Source organism: Haliotis rufescens, unplaced genomic scaffold, assembly GCF_023055435.1.
Source record: "Haliotis rufescens isolate VD_foot unplaced genomic scaffold, xgHalRufe1.0.p SCAF_9, whole genome shotgun sequence".
NCBI classification, from domain to species: domain Eukaryota; kingdom Metazoa; phylum Mollusca; class Gastropoda; order Lepetellida; family Haliotidae; genus Haliotis; species Haliotis rufescens.
The window spans coordinates 41,808,632-41,827,238 of record NW_025964383.1 but is presented as its reverse complement, the minus strand read 5'-3'; the positions used below and the strand labels follow the sequence as shown (position 1 = coordinate 41,827,238).

Below are 18,607 nucleotides of genomic sequence, written 5' to 3'. Positions count from 1 at the left end.
AGCGTTTTTTTTCAATTCATCTGCGCTAATAATTTCCAGTGTACATTCCTGCAGCGACATACAATCCGAACACAACACTTTCTATAACAGAAATAGTTTAAACATCTTGGCTTGATTGTGTGCATTTACATTGCTTCCACCTCCAACAATGTGGTTTGCAGACATGTAGTGTCATTCTTCTTCTCCATTTCATGTTGTTCTCTCTCGTAGGTTTCACCTTATTATTACTGGGCATTGCAGGGGATTTTGTAACAGTTCGTTTTATCCGTTCGATCGCTCCATCTGTGTTCTACTGTTTATATCGTGTGCAAGAGATAATTTACAGGACTAAGCACATTAATTCATGTATCAATAAGTAATGACTCCTGTCTTCGTATCCCCCGTTTCTTGTATTCTCTAGGCATAGGGTTAGTCTTCTGGTTATAGCGTTCACTTGGTTCGTCACACCGAACAACCTGGCTCAGTTCCCCACATGGCCATGTTCCTTGACCGTGAAACCAAGCCGAAGGTAGATTTCCTGGTGATGTCACTTTCAGTAACGATTCAACCATGTGTGTAGAGATGTGTTCCACGATGTGTGTAGATATGTGTTCCACGATATGTGTAGACATGTGTTCCCACGATGTGTGTAGAGATGTGTTCCCACGATGTGTGTAGACATGTGTTCAACGGTGTGTGTAGACATGTGTGCCACGATGTATGTAGACATGTGTTCCACGATGTGTGTGGACATGTGTTCCACGATATGTGTGGACATGTGTTCCACGGTGTGTGTAGACATATGTTCCACGGTGTGTGTAGACATATGTTCCACAGTGTGTGTAGACATGTGTTCCACGATGTGTGTGGACATGTGTTCCACGATGTGTGTAGACATGTGTTCCACGATGTGTGTAGACATGTGTTCCACGATGTGTGTAGACATGTGTTCCACGATGTGTGTAGACATGTGTTCCACGATGTGTGTAGAGATGTGTTCCCACGATGTGTGTAGAGATGTGTTCCCACGATGTGTGTAGACATGTGTTCCACGATGTGTGTAGACATGTGTTCCACGATGTGTGTAGACATATGTTCCACGATGTGTGTAGACATGTGTTCCACGATATCTGTAGACATGTGTTCCACCATGTGTGTAGACATGTGTTCCACGATGTGTGTAGACATATGTTCCACGGTGTGTGTAGACATGTGTGTACCACGATGTGTGTAGACATGTGTTCCACGATGTGTGTAGACATGTGTTCCACGGTGTGTGTAGACATGTGTTCCACGGTGTGTGTAGACATGTGTTCCACGATGTGTGTAGACATGTGTTCCACGATGTGTGTAGACATATGTTCCACAGTGTGTGTAGACATGTGTTCCACGGTGTGTGTAGACATGTGTTCCACGATGTGTGTAGACATATGTTCCACGATGTGTGTAGACATGTGTTCCACGATGTGTGTAGACATGTGTTCCACAGTGTGTGTAGACATGTGTTCCATGGTGTGTGTAGACATGTGTTCCAGGATGTGTGTAGACATATGTTCCACAGTGTGTGTAGACATGTGTTCCACGATGTGTGTGGACATGTGTTCCACGATGTGTGTAGACATGTGTTCCACGATGTGTGTAGACATGTGTTCCACGATGTGTGTAGACATATGTTCCACGGTGTGTGTAGACATGTGTTCCACGATGTGTGTAGACATGTTCCACGGTGTGTGTGGACATGTGTTCCACGATGTGTGTAGACATATGTTCCACAGTGTGTGTAGACATGTGTTCCACGATGTGTGTAGACATGTGTTCCACGATGTGTGTAGACATGTGTTCCACGATGTGTGTAGACATGTGTTCCACGATGTGTGTAGACATGTGTTCCACGGTGTGTGTAGACATGTGTTCCACGATGTGTGTAGACATGTGTTCCACGATGTGTGTAGACATATGTTCCACAGTGTGTGTAGACATGTGTTCCACGGTGTGCGTAGACATGTGTTCCACGGTGTGTGTAGAGATGTGTTCCACAGTGTGTGTAGACATGTGTTCCACGGTGTGTGTAGACATGTGTTCCACGATGTGTGTAGACATGTGTTCCACGATGTGTGTAGACATATGTTCCACAGTGTGTGTAGACATGTGTTCCACGGTGTGTGTAGACATGTGTTCCACGGTGTGTGTAGAGATGTGTTCCACGATGTGTGTAGACATGTGTTCCACGATGTGTGTAGACATGTGTTCCACGATGTGTGTAGAGATGTGTTCCACGATGTGTGTAGAGATGTGTTCCACGATGTGTGTAGAGATGTGTTCCACGATGTGTGTAGAAATGTGTTCCACGATGTGTGTAGACATGTGTTCCACGATGTGTGTAGACATATGTTCCACGGTGTGTGTAGACATGTGTTCCACGATGTGTGTAGACATGTGTTCCACGGTGTGTGTGGACATGTGTTCCACGATATGTGTGGACATGTGTTCCACGGTGTGTGTAGACATATGTTCCACGGTGTGTGTAGACATGTGTGTACCACGGTGTGTGTAGACATGTGTTCCACGGTGTGTGTGGACATGTGTTCCACGACGTGTGTGGACATGTGTTCCACGGTGTGTGTAGACATGTGTTCCACGATGTGTGTGGACATGTGTTCCACGATATGTGTGGACATGTGTTCCACGGTGTGTGTAGACATGTGTTCCACGGTGTGTGTAGACATATGTTCCACGGTGTGTGTAGACATGTGTGTACCACGATGTGTGTAGACATGTGTTCCACGATGTGTGTAGACATGTGTTCCACGATGTGTGTAGAGATGTGTTCCCACGGTGTGTGTAGACATGTGTTCCACGGTGTGTGTGGACATGTGTTCCATGATATGTGTGGACATGTGTTCCACGATGTGTGTAGACATGTGTTCCACGAGTTGTGTAGACATGTGTTCCACGGTGTGTGTAGACATATGTTCCACGGTGTGTGTAGACATGTGTGTACCACGGTGTGTGTAGACATGTGTTCCACGGTGTGTGTAGACATGTGTTCCACGATGTGTGTAGAGATGTGTTCCCACGATGTGTGTAGACATGTGTTCCACGACGTGTGTAGGCATGTGTTCCACGGTGTGTGTAGACATGTGTTCCACGGTGTGTGTGGACATGTGTTCCACGATATGTGTGGACATGTGTTCCACGGTGTGTGTAGACATATGTTCCACGGTGTGTGTAGACATGTGTGTACCACGGTGTGTGTAGACATGTGTTCCACGGTGTGTGTGGACATGTGTTCCACGACGTGTGTGGACATGTGTTCCACGGTGTGTGTAGACATGTGTTCCACGATGTGTGTGGACATGTGTTCCACGATATGTGTGGACATGTGTTCCACGGTGTGTGTAGACATGTGTTCCACGGTGTGTGTAGACATGTGTTCCACGGTGTGTGTGGACATGTGTTCCATGATATGTGTGGACATGTGTTCCACGGTGTGTGTAGACATGTGTTCCATGATGTGTGTAGACATGTGTGTACCACGGTGTGTGTAGACATGTGTTCCACGGTGTGTGTGGACATGTGTTCCACGACGTGTGTGGACATATGTTCCACGGTGTGTGTAGACATATGTTCCACGGTGTGTGTAGACATATGTTCCACAGTGTGTGTAGACATGTGTTCCACGATGTGTGTAGACATGTGTTCCACGATGTGTGTGGACATGTGTTCCACGGTGTGTGTGGACATGTGTTCCACGATGTGTGTAGAGATGTTTTCCACGGTGTGTGTAGACATGTGTTCCACGGTGTGTGTAGACATGTGTTCCACGATGTGTGTGGACATGTGTTCCACGGTGTGTGTAGACATATGTTCCACGATGTGTGTAGACATGTGTTCCACGATGTGTGTAGACATGTGTTCCCACGATGTGTGTAGACATGTGTTCCACGATGTGTGTAGAGATGTGTTCCCACGATGTGTGTAGACATGTGTTCCACGATGTGTGTAGACATGTGTTCCACGATGTGTGTAGACATGTGTTCCACGATGTGTGTAGAGATGTGTTCCCACGATGTGTGTAGACATGTGTTCCACGGTGTGTGTGGACATGTGTTCCACGATATGTGTAGACATGTGTTCCACGATGTGTGTAGAGATGTGTTCCCACGATGTGTGTAGACATGTGTTCCACGAGTTGTGTAGACATGTTTTCCACGATGTGTGTAGAGATCGAGAGTCACCCACTTCCTCTTCCACGCTGACCTATTCTGCTGCAGTCTCCTCTTCTCCTATCAAAGTTGATACTGGATGCCAAACGGCTATTAACTGGATCTCTGACGAGCAGACCATGTTGTATGAAGTTCATACTGACAACACCAATACATCATCAGCAGCTTAACAAACTGACCTGTTCAAAGAACCTCTGCCAGAATCTATTTCTGAACTATGTAAAAAAAAAGAAATAAAACAACAAAAGAAGAAAGAAGCCAACAACAAAAGAAGAAAGAAGCCAAGGCCCTCAAACATATTGCGTAGAGGGCCTTCTCCCACCCACGATCTCCAATTCAACCCCAAACAGAGCTCCCCCAATGTAACCCAATGGAATTGTAGAGGATTTCGGTAAAATTTAATGATCTTCAATTCAAGATTTTGAACCATTGGCATTTTGTTTACAAGAACTTTTCCTTAAAATTACTGATAAATTTGATTTAAGACGATTCACTATTGCTTTTCCCCTCCCGTTGGCAAAGCAACTGAGGGATCTTCTGTTATGGTGAGGCAGGGCGTCATTGACACTCATGTTCCTCTCAATACCCATCTGCAGGCTGTTGCAGTTGTTTCACATTAAATATGGTTTTTACTTTGTGTTCTCTGTATGTGCCCTCATCGTACTATCTCCGACAACCTGATCTTCAGGCACTGGATGACCAACCCCCTTAGCCCTGTGTTATCATGGGAGATTTCTATGGCCCTTAACCCACTTTGGGGAAGTAGTGTCGCCCAAACAAAGGGAAATTACTTGATGACTTTTTCTTAAATAAAGGTGTATGCATTTTTAGTGATGGTTCTCAGCGTATCAACATCCTGCAACTGGAACCTTCTCGTCTGGATTTGTCAGTTGTGGATTCTAATTTACTTAATGAATTTGAATGGTCAGTCCACGATGACCTCTGTGGAAGTGACCATTTTCCTACCATTTTACAACCTCCGACACCATCTGATATTCCTCAATCATCAAGGTGGAATTTTACTAGGGCAAACTGGGCTTTACTAAAGTCTAACCAACTTAAACCTGATGTTTATATTGATGTTCCCGATCCTAAAAAAATATTCTCCACTAAAATTAATGAGACAGCTGATGAATGTATTCCGGGGTCCTCCTCAAATCCTCACGTACATAAACCATGGTTCAGCAATGATTGCATACTTACTAGGAAGGTGAACTATATTTCCGTCACCATACTATGGTCCACAATTTGAATAAATTTAAAGGGTTCTTAAAAATGGGAATGAATTATCAACTGATACTTCTGATTTTGTTAATACACTCGTTGACACTCTTCCTCCTCGAACTATGTCCTTAAATTCCAAAGAAAAGAAACCAAACATTTTAATTCAGATAATGGGGAAGATTACAATAAAATATTTTTCATTCATGAGCTCAATACTGCCCAGGGGCAAGTACATGATACTGCAACAGGGTCTTATAATATATGTTATAACATCTTAAAACATTTACCGCAATCATGTTTAGAAACCCTTTGTTGAAATTTGGACGTCAGGAGATTTTTCTTCTTCATGGCGGAAAGCTATAATTGTTCCTATACCAACACCTGGACGTGCTGAGCACACTGATCCTTTCAATTATCGACCTATTTTATTGACCAGCTGTGATTGCAAAACTATTGAACAAATGATAATAGATTAACATGGTACTTGGAATCAAATGATTTAATAACCAATATTCAATGTGGTTTTCGTAAAAATCGCAGTACCATTGACCATTTAGTGCTAGTGAAGTCATTCGTTAAGAATGCAATTATGCAAACAACATGCAGTGTCTATCTTTTTTGATTTAAAAAAAGCATGTCCTGCTTGACTGTATTGATTTTTTCACCACAAGGGATACCTATTTCCAAGTTTCGTCTATATAGGATGTTTTTTTTAAATAAGTTCTCATTTACTTTTGTTTTTTTAACGAAATTGAATTGGTCCATAAATTTTGATTAATATGTTGTGTATAAAATACAGGGTTTGTTGTAATTAGCAGAATAAATGTGATAACTGAGATTGTTAGTGGCTGTATCCTCGAAGGGGATTGAAGTAGCGTAAAATAATTGTCCCCTGGGGAGGGTATATAAGACCACGTGATTTAAAGTAGATGTATCATTACGAGAGGGTATATAAGACTACGTGATTTAAAGTAGATGTATCCTTACGAGAGGGTATATAAGACCACGTGATTTAAAGTAGATGTATCCTTACGAGAGGGTATATGAGACCACGTGATTTAAAGTTTAAAGTATCCTTACGATGACCTTCAGTTCTTAGAATATGTTGTTTTAATGTTAGGCGAAATGTGTTAATAATCGACAACCCCTGAAGGGATTAGGTAAATCCTGCTGGGGTCCATGCACGTAGCAAAAGTACTGTACGTTCCCATGTCCCAAGTACGGTGATCTTCAGTGGCTGGTGATCTTTAGCCCGTTTTTATGATTCCTTAGTAGTTTTAAATCTTTTTTTTCTGTGATAAGTCTAGTTATTTTGGCAGGTTTTCATATAAGTATCAATGTATTTATTATGTTTAACCCTTGATAGTCACGAGATGGCTGAACTACTCAAAAGAAGTTAAGGATCACCCGATTCTTTCATAATGGTAAAGTTAGTCTGTCATGACATGAGAGATTAACTATAGTAAATATAAAAGAATCAGGTGATCCTTAACTTCTTTTGAGTAGTATATTACCGGTGCGACTTAAAATGTTAACTCACTCACTACAGTAACTACATCATTTTTTAGTCTCGTGTCAATTACTAGTAATCAAAAACAGCACACAAAATGATAGATTGCGATTTTCGTCAACATTTTTCTGTTCCACAGACACAGCATGAACACATCAGCTTGACTGAACAGTTTCAGCACACCTGCTAGGCGGGGATGCTGTCACGCCATGTGTTTTGAATGGGACAAGTATTTGTGAATGCTGTGGTATCCCCGCGAGTTTGTCAGCAAGCATGTTATGGTTACAAGATCAGTTTCTAATTTATGTGTTTACAAATGTCCTATCTGAGAGAATGTAGGTTATTGTACGGTGGTCGTCAGAAACATTTACATGTGACATGTTTCCGAACTCAGATCAAGTACGTAAACACAAACCCGGGGAAATATATTAGTTTGGAATTTTATATTATTATAAAATGTTCCAGAATTCACACTAGCTTATATGCTTTGTGAAGGGAGTATGTCGATGAAAACATGTAGGTTTAATACCATCAACGCATCTTCAGATCATTATCTTCTCAGATGTAAATTAGAACAAGCACATTAAATTACCTGTATCATGTCGATTTTGAATTAGGGCATGTATATACAATCTATTTTCGGTTAATTTGATTGGCTTAGAAGGAAACACAATTTCTGTTCATAAGTTCACGAATCCAATAATGTTGCTCGACCCGTGAAGAATCCGGGGTAGAATTGGTCTTCAGCAACCCATACTTGCCGTAAAAGGCGACTAACGGGATCGGGTGGTCAGGCTCACTGACTTGGTTGATACATGTCATCGATCCCAATTGTGTGGATCGATGTTCATGATGTCAATCACTGGATTGTCTGGTCAAGACTCGATTATTTTACAGACCGCTGTCATATAGCTGGAATATTGCTGAGTGCGGCGTTAAACAACAAACAAACAACACAATAGTGTTGCACAGCCTACATTCGAGCTACTTTTGTTGCCAAGCTTTCTCGCTCATTCTCTTCCTCACGTGGCAAGCCACAAGATTCGTGACAATTAAGAAAACAAATTACATGTAGGTTATATTGTTCTCCTCTACTTGACGGGTTAAAGCTGGCTCGAACTGACCAACTGCTCACAGCTCCTCGTCACGTGGGTGCGCCTCGCGCCCCACACTCCATTCCCTCGAGGCAGTTTGGTTTCCTCTGTCTCCTGTCGATCCATGGGGCCTGCTGGTTACTGATGGACGCGATGTGAATGTCTTTCTCATTATGCTAGTTTTACTTTCTTTTGAGGGGACGTGTTTCTGATTCTGTTTCTGTAAATAGAACTGATCTGCACATCATCGTATTGATGTTTACGTTGTTGGGGAATCCCCGCATATTGAAACGCCATAATGATAATAATAAGTCAATTTATGATGGGGGGCATGGGTGGCCCAGTCGTCTAAGGCGCCGCGATTCGCTGTGCAGAGTTGCGTCCCTTGGGTTCGAATCCCGGTTCGTCCCGATTATGTTTCTAGGTTTGTCACATCATACCCGTGCTCGTGGGTTTCACCGAAGTGGTAAACGTCTGAAACCTGCATGACTTCGGGCTTTCTTCCCACATTACGCTGACACGCCGTGATATAACCGCAATACTGCTAAAAGCGACGTTACACCCATCTCACTCACTCATGTATGATGCACCAGATTCCATTCACCAAGGTGGAATTGCGCTACAAACGTTGTCGTAGGTTATTCCACAGCTTCGGCGAGGGGATGGATGCACATGCATGCGTATAATAATGATTGCACGGATCATCTATTTGTGAGAGGCGACAAAACGGATCGGACTTGGTTGATGGCATATCATCGAATCCCATTTGCGCGGACGGATGTTTAGAATAACAACCACTGGATTGTCTGATCCAGACTCGAAAGCCAGTTAATATCTTTTTCTCATTACATGTTACAATCCTGACTGGGCAAGAAGGGAGAAGTTTACAATTAGTTTGCATGTTTAAAATAATGTAAGTAAACATTGACATATTGTACCACGCGGCCGATTCTGACCATGCAGTGTGGAATAATTCCGTTTTACCCCAAAAGTGTTAGATAGCTTTACGTGCTGGATATCCTGAAAGAATGTTGTAAAATAATTGTTTGTTGTTTCGTTGTTTCTTGTTTAACGCTGCATTCGGAAATATTCCAGATTTATGACGCCTGTCTGTATATAATCGAGTCTGGACCAGACAATCTAATGATTGGCATCATGAGCAACAAAGAACACAAACTGTACATACAATATTGCGCTGAATACATTCAAGTGTGAGTATGAAACCTGTTCAGGGACAGTGCTGCTCAACAAGTATTCACCATACTCGCTAAGCATCGGAACATAAGAGGGACCATCTTTCTCCACCGCAACATATTGGTTGTGTTTTGAATATCAAGCAACGCCAGCATAACATGAAGCTATTGGTCATTAACTAGGACATACGTTTATACGCTGTCCTGGCAATTTGGAAACAAAACACTCAACATTCAACAAATATCCAGGGTCTCACAGCAGAGGAAACCACAAATTGTCTTCGCACGTTCTACTCATGGGGAATCGAACCCCGCACCCACGCACGCACACACACACAAACACGGAAAATATGGTCCCGTGCTATGATATTTTCATTATAATGTTTTTCAGAAGCAGATACTGGTCGAGTACAGCTGGTCACCGATGTCGCAAATGGCACCGCCAACCCGCCATTTACATTTAGTCTTTCATAAGGACATTGTCCAATGTCATTACCAAGTTTGAAAAGTCTTTTTAGACCATTCTGAATGACAGTCAATGTCCACGAAAATGAACTAATTTGAACTCGTTATACCTCTCCCGGGGATGGTGAATCGGGCAGACGATGTCAATGACCTGGTGAATTCTCTTACGCACAATCATGCTCTATTCCTCCGGTAACTTGACATGGAAAGACACCTGATTACGTCGGACGTGACTCCTATAACCACGCAACCTGAATGTCTGCACTCAGTGATGTCGGCTTACATTCTGGCATAGTACATTTCGCAACACGTTAGCCGTTCTCATTCAAACAAGGGGCGTTGTCCGACTGTCACCTGAGCTCTACGATGCAGGACATGGTGACTGTGACGACGCCGACGACGGCCCCGACGACGGCCCCGATGATGCCGATGAGTAAGGTGGGGCTAATGACATCCTTGTTCTCTTTGAAGGCGTTGTCGAGGCCCTTCTGGAAAGGAAACGTAGCAAGGATTATTTTTTGTTGATAAAGGTTGTTTTTTTATAATATCCAACGATAAATGTATGGAATAACATATTTGTTTACCGCCAAACCCATCGTTCGTGCTCACCACCACCCACAGGTTTGTTCAAATCGTGTGTCGGCTTCACGGATGGCCGAGTCGTCTTAGGTGCCGCACTTCCCTGTGGAAAGTTGCGTCCTTTGAGAACGCCAGAAACCTATGAATGTAAGTTCGAATCCCGGTTCGACCCGATTATATTTCTAGATTTGTCAGTAACATACTCGTGATGGTGGGTTTCCTCTAAGTGGTAAACCTCTGAGAGTTTGGGCAAGTCTCTCAGATCAAGCTGACACGCCCTGATATAACTGGAATACAGTTAAAGGCGGCGTTAAACTCAACTCACTCAGATTTTGTCGTTACTCTATTATGTTTTGTTCCACGTGGTATGTAAGCGTTATTGCTGACCTCGTCATAAATCAGAATTGACACTCTTTCATGCAATGACGCATAAGCCTTCAGCGGTATATTCTTAAAGACTATTACGTCATATACATACACACAATGAACTTCTGATTGATCGAATTTATTCATCATGGAGCCATAGCCCCAGGAAATACTCAAGTAAAGTACGTGAACAAACTGACACACATTTGGGCGTACGTAATAGATTGGTACAAATATCGGGATTGCGGTTGATTTACAGCACGTTTGTTCCCGACAGGGCTCTGTTCCACAAAGCTATTGTAACAACAAGACGATCACCCATTCTTCAACATAGACGTGGCATTTAGATTGCTCAGATATTAACCACAAGGCTCACACGTCTGACAAGCATTTGGATTGCAAGGTGTTTGATTGACGTGTGTCTCGCGGTGACTGTCACCTGACACTCGAGCGGTGTGTTTACATGACCTGTCAATCACTCACACACTATCGATGTCTATTTCACTACAAATCAAGTGCTTGATTCCCCGAACAGTATGGGTATATGCAGATTCGATTTGTATGAAATTGAGTAAGAAACCACGTGTTTAAGATCAACTGAAGCGCAACTTTGCTATTTGTGAAGCAGCTTTGGGACATCGACCTCTACATTGTCACGCTGACCACGCCACTATAAAAATGAGAGGCAAAAGAAAGTATCCGAGTTTGTTGTTATGTACAGTAAACTACGGTTATATCGAACTCAAAGTGACTGTCTCCGGGTCGTACAACCAGCCTAGGCACTTTCCCTCTCTCCATTCGTGACCAACTCGTGTTATTCAGGGACAAGGCGAATAGCGACTCGTGGCCCTTTTTGCGACCGGGTTCCGTCTTAGCGCAAACGGGCATACGTAAATCAATTGTCAACTCGTTGCGTAATGGTTCACATATATTTCCCCATATATATATATATATATATATATACACACACACACACACACACACACACACACACACACACACACACACACACACACATACATACATACATACACACACACACACACACACACACACACACACATATATATATATATATATATATATATATATATATATATATATTTCAGATGCAATTTAAAGCACATCTGGACATGCACAACTATACAGTATGAATGAACACACTAACTGTGTCTTTGGTATAGTTTTAGATGCAAGACATATGTACAATCAAAAAAATATTTCTGAGGGATTCTTTGAGGAAGAACTTGAAATCATACGCGCATTCAAATTGGTTTGTCCTATTTTCGCACACAACATTCATCGATAGGGGAACGAGTCTTCTTGCAGGTTACGGAAAGGGGCGAGTGGTGACGAATGCCCCCTCTCTTCATTGCCCGGCGTCGTCACCGTTCGGCAAACTCCGGCGGTCTCCGTTGTCTTTACGTTCCTTGTTAATAAGGGACCCGTAAATTTTATTCTTTAGCGGTTTAATGGCACCCTTTTATCATGTATTGATTTGATATATGTTTGCTACCTTACTCATTAATGGTGCCGTTCGGTAGCTCATGTTAAGCGCTTTATTTTGGTACTTACATCTTTATTGATTTAGTAGTAAGTTGGCAATTCGGGTTTTCCCTATATCAGATGACACACTTTTTCTATGGCATCCCCGGGATGACGAAGACAGGTTGTTCTCTACGAGGTCCGCGCACTACTACTTTAACTACTGAGTGGCCATTCGACACTCAGGTTTCGTTCGTAAGTAATAATGGGGGCAATTCAATGCTGGTACTGACTTACTCTGGTTGTATTGAGCTAAACGTATTGGCTACGTATTTTCATACTCCGTTTTTTCTAATAATCCGTGGACAACCAACTTTCGCGCGATTATCGAGTTTCGGTTAAATACCTATTTACGATAGGGAGTCAAGTTACTCTTTTGATCAAGTACCTTTTTAATGATTGTGAGTCTAGATATTCCGTAGGTCAAGTACCCTTTTTTCGGAAGATTAGGACTTCCATGCCTCCAATGTGACTGAGTTTTGAGTGAGTGAGTGAGTTGGGTTTAACGCCGTTTTTGACAGTATTCCAGTGTTATATCGCGGCGTGTCAGCTTAATATGGGAGGAAGGTCCGAAGTGATGCAAGTCTCAGACGTTTACCACTTCGGTGAAATCCGCGAGCACGGGTATGGTGACAAACGAAGAAACATAATCGGAGCGAACCGGGATTCGAACCCACAATAAGAGGTTTCTGGCGTTCCGAAGGGACGGAACTCTGCACAGCGAATCGCGGCGCCTCAGGCGACTGGGCCACCCGTCCCTCCGACTGAGTCTTGAGTCTATTAGACTAGTTTCATATTCAGGCATTTCCGTCTATATCATTGTACAAAAGACTTATTTTAGCGATAGGCCCTCTGTGTTTATTTCTCCATTTTTAACCCATTCAAGGTTATTCACTTATTAGAGTGTTAAGTTTTTTTAACTCTCAAGCGTTCATTGGTCACAACCGACTTGTCAATATCTTGTCAAAGTGTTCATCTAGCTACATTCTTTGTTTTAATGTTATACAGTTGCTAAGCTAATCAACTTGTATATTTGTTCTGGTTTGATCCTTGTTATTGTCATTTATCCTCACAACCAGCTGACGATAATAAACACGTGAACGTATCACCATGTTTTCATTATTAATTTTTGTTTGTTTGATGACACCATGGTCTCTGGAGCACAGCTCCTTCAGGGACCACGAATTTTAGTTCCTTATAAGCTTTACGACTGAATTTCCTTACTTGCATTCTAAGACAGAATATATCCACCTCTATATTTTTAGCATAATCACTGGTTTGCTATTGTTTATTGAGGACACCTTATCAGTACTTCATGCAGTTGGTCATTTGTCTTCAATTGTTTACTACCTTTTTTAAAGATGGGCATTATGGTGTTATTCCATCAGATCAGTTCTACATTCGTATGTGAACTTCTACAATGTATTGCTCTGAGGTATTCTTATCAGTTGTTTTGCTGATCGGTACCATTATATATTAATCTACATTTTTAATTGGACATTATAGAAATTAATGTTTACATGAGGACACAGCAGGAAACTATACAGGGAACTACGGTTATAACAAACTCAAAGGGACCACTAATGTTAGTTCGTAATAAGCATATATACAACATATGGTCGGGACAAAAAAACAATTCGTTATATCCGTCAGTTCGTTATATAAGCTTGTTCGTTATAAACGAAGTTCACTGTACATAATATTCGTCGTGGCTACAGCGCATTCATAAAGCGAATATCTACGGGTCGTTGAGCGGGTCATGCTGGAAAACGATTTGCATTTTTTCTATAAAGAGTGATTATCACGCTCGGCCTCATTCCCTAATATGTAAAATATACTTGGGCTTACATATATGGCATCAAGTCTTGGCGTTCGGTGTGAAGTAATACCTTGCGAGAAAAGTGTCAAAAGAACAACACTTGTCGCCATGGGGAACGGACACCTACACGTCTGTGTCACATGAAACGTTAACACTTGACAGTTGGCGAGATAAGTCTGTATGCATATGCTGCTTCACCATGGTTACCTGAGTATCGTGATATTATATAATATATCTGCAAGGAGAGAGAAATAAGATAAGAATAGAATTGGTTGTGACATATACACAGAAACAGATTAAGGTGTTCTGCCGTTAGCCCGAAAACTAAAACAAGTATAACGACAGCGTCATGCTTTCCAGTAGTGTCAGTTTATGACAATTTGTGACATTTTCGGCTGGTACATGCTAACCAACATTTGTTTGATAGTTTCAAGTAGCACGTTTCTGTGAACTCATCAATATTCCAGCTATGCGACGCCGGTCTCTAAATAACTGGAGGCTGGACGAGACAATCCAGTGATTGACATCATGAGCATCGATCTTCGCAATACGATGACATGAACAAACCATACCAACGAGCCTGAACACCCGATCCCGATAGTTAATTGATAGTTGATCTATAATTTTCATATCCATGCAGGTTCCAAACCATTTGCGTTCGGGTTTCGTTGTTTCTTTTTCCTCGGCTGGGGCACGGGTGGCCAAGTCGTCTGAGGCGCCAAGATTCGCTGTGCAGAGTTGCGTTCCTTGGTCACGCCAGAAACCTATGATTGTGGGTTCGAATTCCGGTTCGCCCCGATTATGTTTCTAGGTTTGTCAGCACCATACCCGTTGGTTTCACCGAAGTGGTAAACGTCTGAGACCTGCATCACTTCGGGCTTTCCCCCCACATTAAGATGACATGCCGCGATATAACTGGAACAATGTTAAAATCGGCGTTAAACCAACCCACTCACTAACTCTTTTCTTCATTACATTTGTTCGTTGTTGTTTAACGCCGCACTCAGCAATACCCCAGCAGTGTGGCGGCAGTCTGTTAATATTCTAATCTGTATCAAAGCATCAAGTGATTGACATCAAGCTCATCGATCTACGCAATTCGGATATCATGACATGCATCAAATAAGTATGTGAACCTGACAACCCGATTACGTTAGTAAGCTCTTACGACAAGCATGGGTTACTGATGATCAATTCTAACCCAAATCTTCACGGAGTGCTCGTACGTGAGTGAGTAAATTGCGAAGCGTTCAAGAGAAGCCATGTTTTATTGACAATTTTTGTCTTTTCCCTAGATCGTGAGTGGAGTTGTGCCACGCCCAACAAAACGAGGACATCGCGTGTACGGTCGACTCAATATCTGTCACCATGTGTCACGGCGGGGTTGATTGACGGGCGGGTTTATCAGGCAGATTAAGTCTAGAAATATGAAAGAAATGGGTGATCTTTAACTTCTTTGGACAGATTTTCGTTTTACGCCACTTTTAACAATGTTCATATGACGGTTGGGAAACCAGGCAACAATTTCAAATACTGTCAATAATCTGAATTGAACCGGACCTTAGGCGAGGAACCAATGTTTTATTTATTTTTCAACTGATTATATGTTTGTTTGTTGTTTAACGCCGCACTCAGCAATATTCCAGCTACATGACAGCGGTCCGTAAATAATCGAATCTTGACCTGACATTTCCATGATTGACATCATGAGCATCGATCTACGCAGTTGGGATACGATGACATGCATCAACCAAGTCAGCGAGCCTGCTCACCCGATCCCGTAAGTCGCCTCTCACGATAAGCATGGGTTGCTGAAGACCTATTCTAACCCGGATCTTCAAGGTTCTCAAAGGCGCATAGGGGCGGTTGCCTGATGATAAAAGCTGTCACTTAAGGCCCATTTCCTATATAGGCAGAATGTATAAAGGCCATTTCTAGTGTTCCTCGTCTTGATATTGCTGGGGGGCACGGGTGGCCCAGTCGCCTAAGGCGCCGCGATTCGCTATGCAGAGTTGCGTCCCTTGGGCACGCCAGAAACCTATGATTGTGGGTTCGAATCCCGGTTCGCCCCGATTATGTTTCTAGGTTTGTCAGCACCATACCCGTGCTCGTGGGTTTCACCGAAGTGGTAATCGTCTGAGACGTGCATCACTTCGGACCTTCTTCCCACATTAAGCTGACACGCCGCGATATAACTGTAATACTTTTAAAAGCGGCGTTAAACCCAACTCACTCACTCACTCACTCACTTGATATTGCTGGATTATTGATAAAAACGGCGTATAACCAACACACTCACATTCACAACGAGGCGTTTAACCTTACTCACTTATCTGTAAGGTTGTTATGTGAAGGAACACCGGATGGTATACAAATGGTCTGCGTTTTGCACATCCGTTGATATTCTCCAACCCGGGAATCAGTGACTGCAACCACTGACAGCATTATGACCAAGGTCGATGAAGGACAACTGTCACATTGACAACGCATGTACGGATAACGATTTCATATACGTTAAAAGCAGCTCAAACATGCAGTCATGTCAGACTGCCCAAGTCCAGGCTTTATTCTGCATATATACTGGCTAACTGCTTTGGGCTTTTTGCTTCTTGATCGTAATATGCCCAGGAATTAATAGCATTGTCTTCACTGATTGCCCTTCTCTATGTGCAGCCCGCTATCAACGGTCAATAGTACAACGCTTTCATGGCTTTGATTCCACTTGTCGTGGATGAAAAATAATAGTAATAGCATTTGCATCGTGAATACGAATACGAATTGTTTCAGTTGTTGTCATTGAGCACAATTTTTGCTTTATGCTGATTGGCTGCTTCGTTTCAGTTGTTCCATTTTTTGCGACTACCTATAAAAACCTGACGTCATATGAACGCATTGCAGCAAAGCATTAAGATGACGTAATTCATTGTACACGACCCACCGAGCCACACTTGAGATAAGGAATCTCTCTCTCTCTCTCTCTCTCTCTCTCTCTCTCTCTCTCTCAACCGCACCACATGATGCTAAACGCCACAACTAGTCCTTGTAGGATTTCTGCTGGTGAAACATTCATAATTCGTTTTCATTAACCAATAGCATGCTAGTTTTTGATATACACAGAACACGCAGGCTTGCGTTGTCCTCGAGGCACAAGCTGTAAGCTATATTTAGTAGGCAGTGAACGTATTTACCACGTCGGGATTATTATGTACAGTCTGCTGCCATGCATATAGCTGACATATCGAGTGTGGCGTTAAACAACAAACAAAACACTGCATGTATTTACGAATTCGATACTGTCACACGAAGTACGAGGTGCCAGCCAACAACAGTGACCTCAAATGCTATCTGTGTCACTCAGTACTGACATGGAACGAAAACAGTCGCACTAGGTATGAGTCCCAGCATCTGATATTCTAGCAAATAATAAATATTACTATTATTTTTTAATAACTTTCTGTAAACAACGTCTTAAATTACCTTAAACAAAGATAAAAACAAATGCTAAAAAAATAAACACAGTTTTAAAACGTTTCCACATGCTTTTAGAACACATGGTAATACACCATCAGGGACCAAGAAAACATACCTCGGATGTTTCATATAATTGATGACGTATCGAAATCAAGGACTGATCCAAGTCTACACTAAACCCACACCCGTTCGATCTTGTTTCTAAATTGTCTGTTATTATCTAAGAAATCACTGAAAAGAAAGTGATGAATGGCGCAATAATTTAGTTCAGAAAGTTCCGACCTACCCATCCACCTTGTTTTACAAGCCATTCCACGAGGTGCATGACGACGAATCCTCCAACCGTGTCGACTACGTCGTTGACGAAATCAGGGTGTCCTTGTTGAACGCACTCCTCGGCAAACGAACTGCTTATCGCGAACATTGACACAATTTTACCCCAAGTAATGGAATCACGGAACAGAATGTCCAACACGTCGTTCAGAGTTGCTTTCACAATACTTGTACTACTCATAGTTCTTCCAATCTTCCTTGAAACGTCCGTATAAACTCGAGGGTACATTTTCTCCAGCACTTCTCCCGCGTTGATATAACTTTCCGACAACACTGAATTATAGCCCACAAACGTTAATTTCTTTGTCATATCTTTTTCTGACAGTCGGTGATATGTGTAATCCTTGCATATGTGCTTAGCCTGTTCCATCACAGACATGGACGTTGACTGTGGCAGCCGTAGTTCCGAGCTTGTCTCCATTCCAAACGATTCCATAACAAATGACAAAACTTTTTTCACGTAGTTTGTCAAGCAGACGACAATCCACGCAGTTACGTCTGCGCCTGCGCGTGTACTGTCGTCTGCTTTGACAGCTGTCATCACATTCGTCCTCTGTCGCCGGCTGGCGGAAAATCGAGCACGATCGTCGACTGCCATGATGGACAGGGCCTGCTTGTATAATCGTCTTACGTGTACTTATTCAATCTTACTCGCATAATTCGCATTCAACAATATGATCTATACTGCGTGAACGATAAGATTAGCAGGTCGTTATTAGTCTGAATACTCCATATCAGCCCCGTACCGTAGGTTGTATTTTCGACCCGAAATATTGAGGTTATCGATATAGCTACGGATAGTA

General features: G+C 42.5%; 1 protein-coding gene across 1 annotated transcript; it reads right to left on the bottom strand.

Annotated features, from left to right (window-relative positions):
* Positions 1-8,599: 8,599 nt before the first annotated feature.
* Positions 8,600-18,607, bottom strand: LOC124111079 (bcl-2-related ovarian killer protein homolog B-like). The gene is made up of 2 exons (XM_046470646.2): positions 17,758-18,607; positions 8,600-10,179 (listed from the first exon to the last, which is right to left on the bottom strand). Exons 1-2 carry the CDS (start codon positions 18,400-18,402, stop codon positions 10,042-10,044), a joined length of 783 nt encoding a protein of 260 aa, XP_046326602.2. The 5' UTR covers positions 18,403-18,607; the 3' UTR covers positions 8,600-10,041.

Excerpts from the sequence above, each read along its gene's own strand:
- LOC124111079 (XM_046470646.2), bottom strand. The coding sequence starts at position 18,402 with ATGGCAGTCGACGATCGTGCTCGATTTTCCGCCAGCCGGCGACAGAGG. Across the intron at positions 10,180-17,757 it reads TTGTAAAACAAGGTGGATGG|AAGGGCCTCGACAACGCCTT; the intron begins GTAGGTCGGAAC and ends TTTCCTTTCCAG.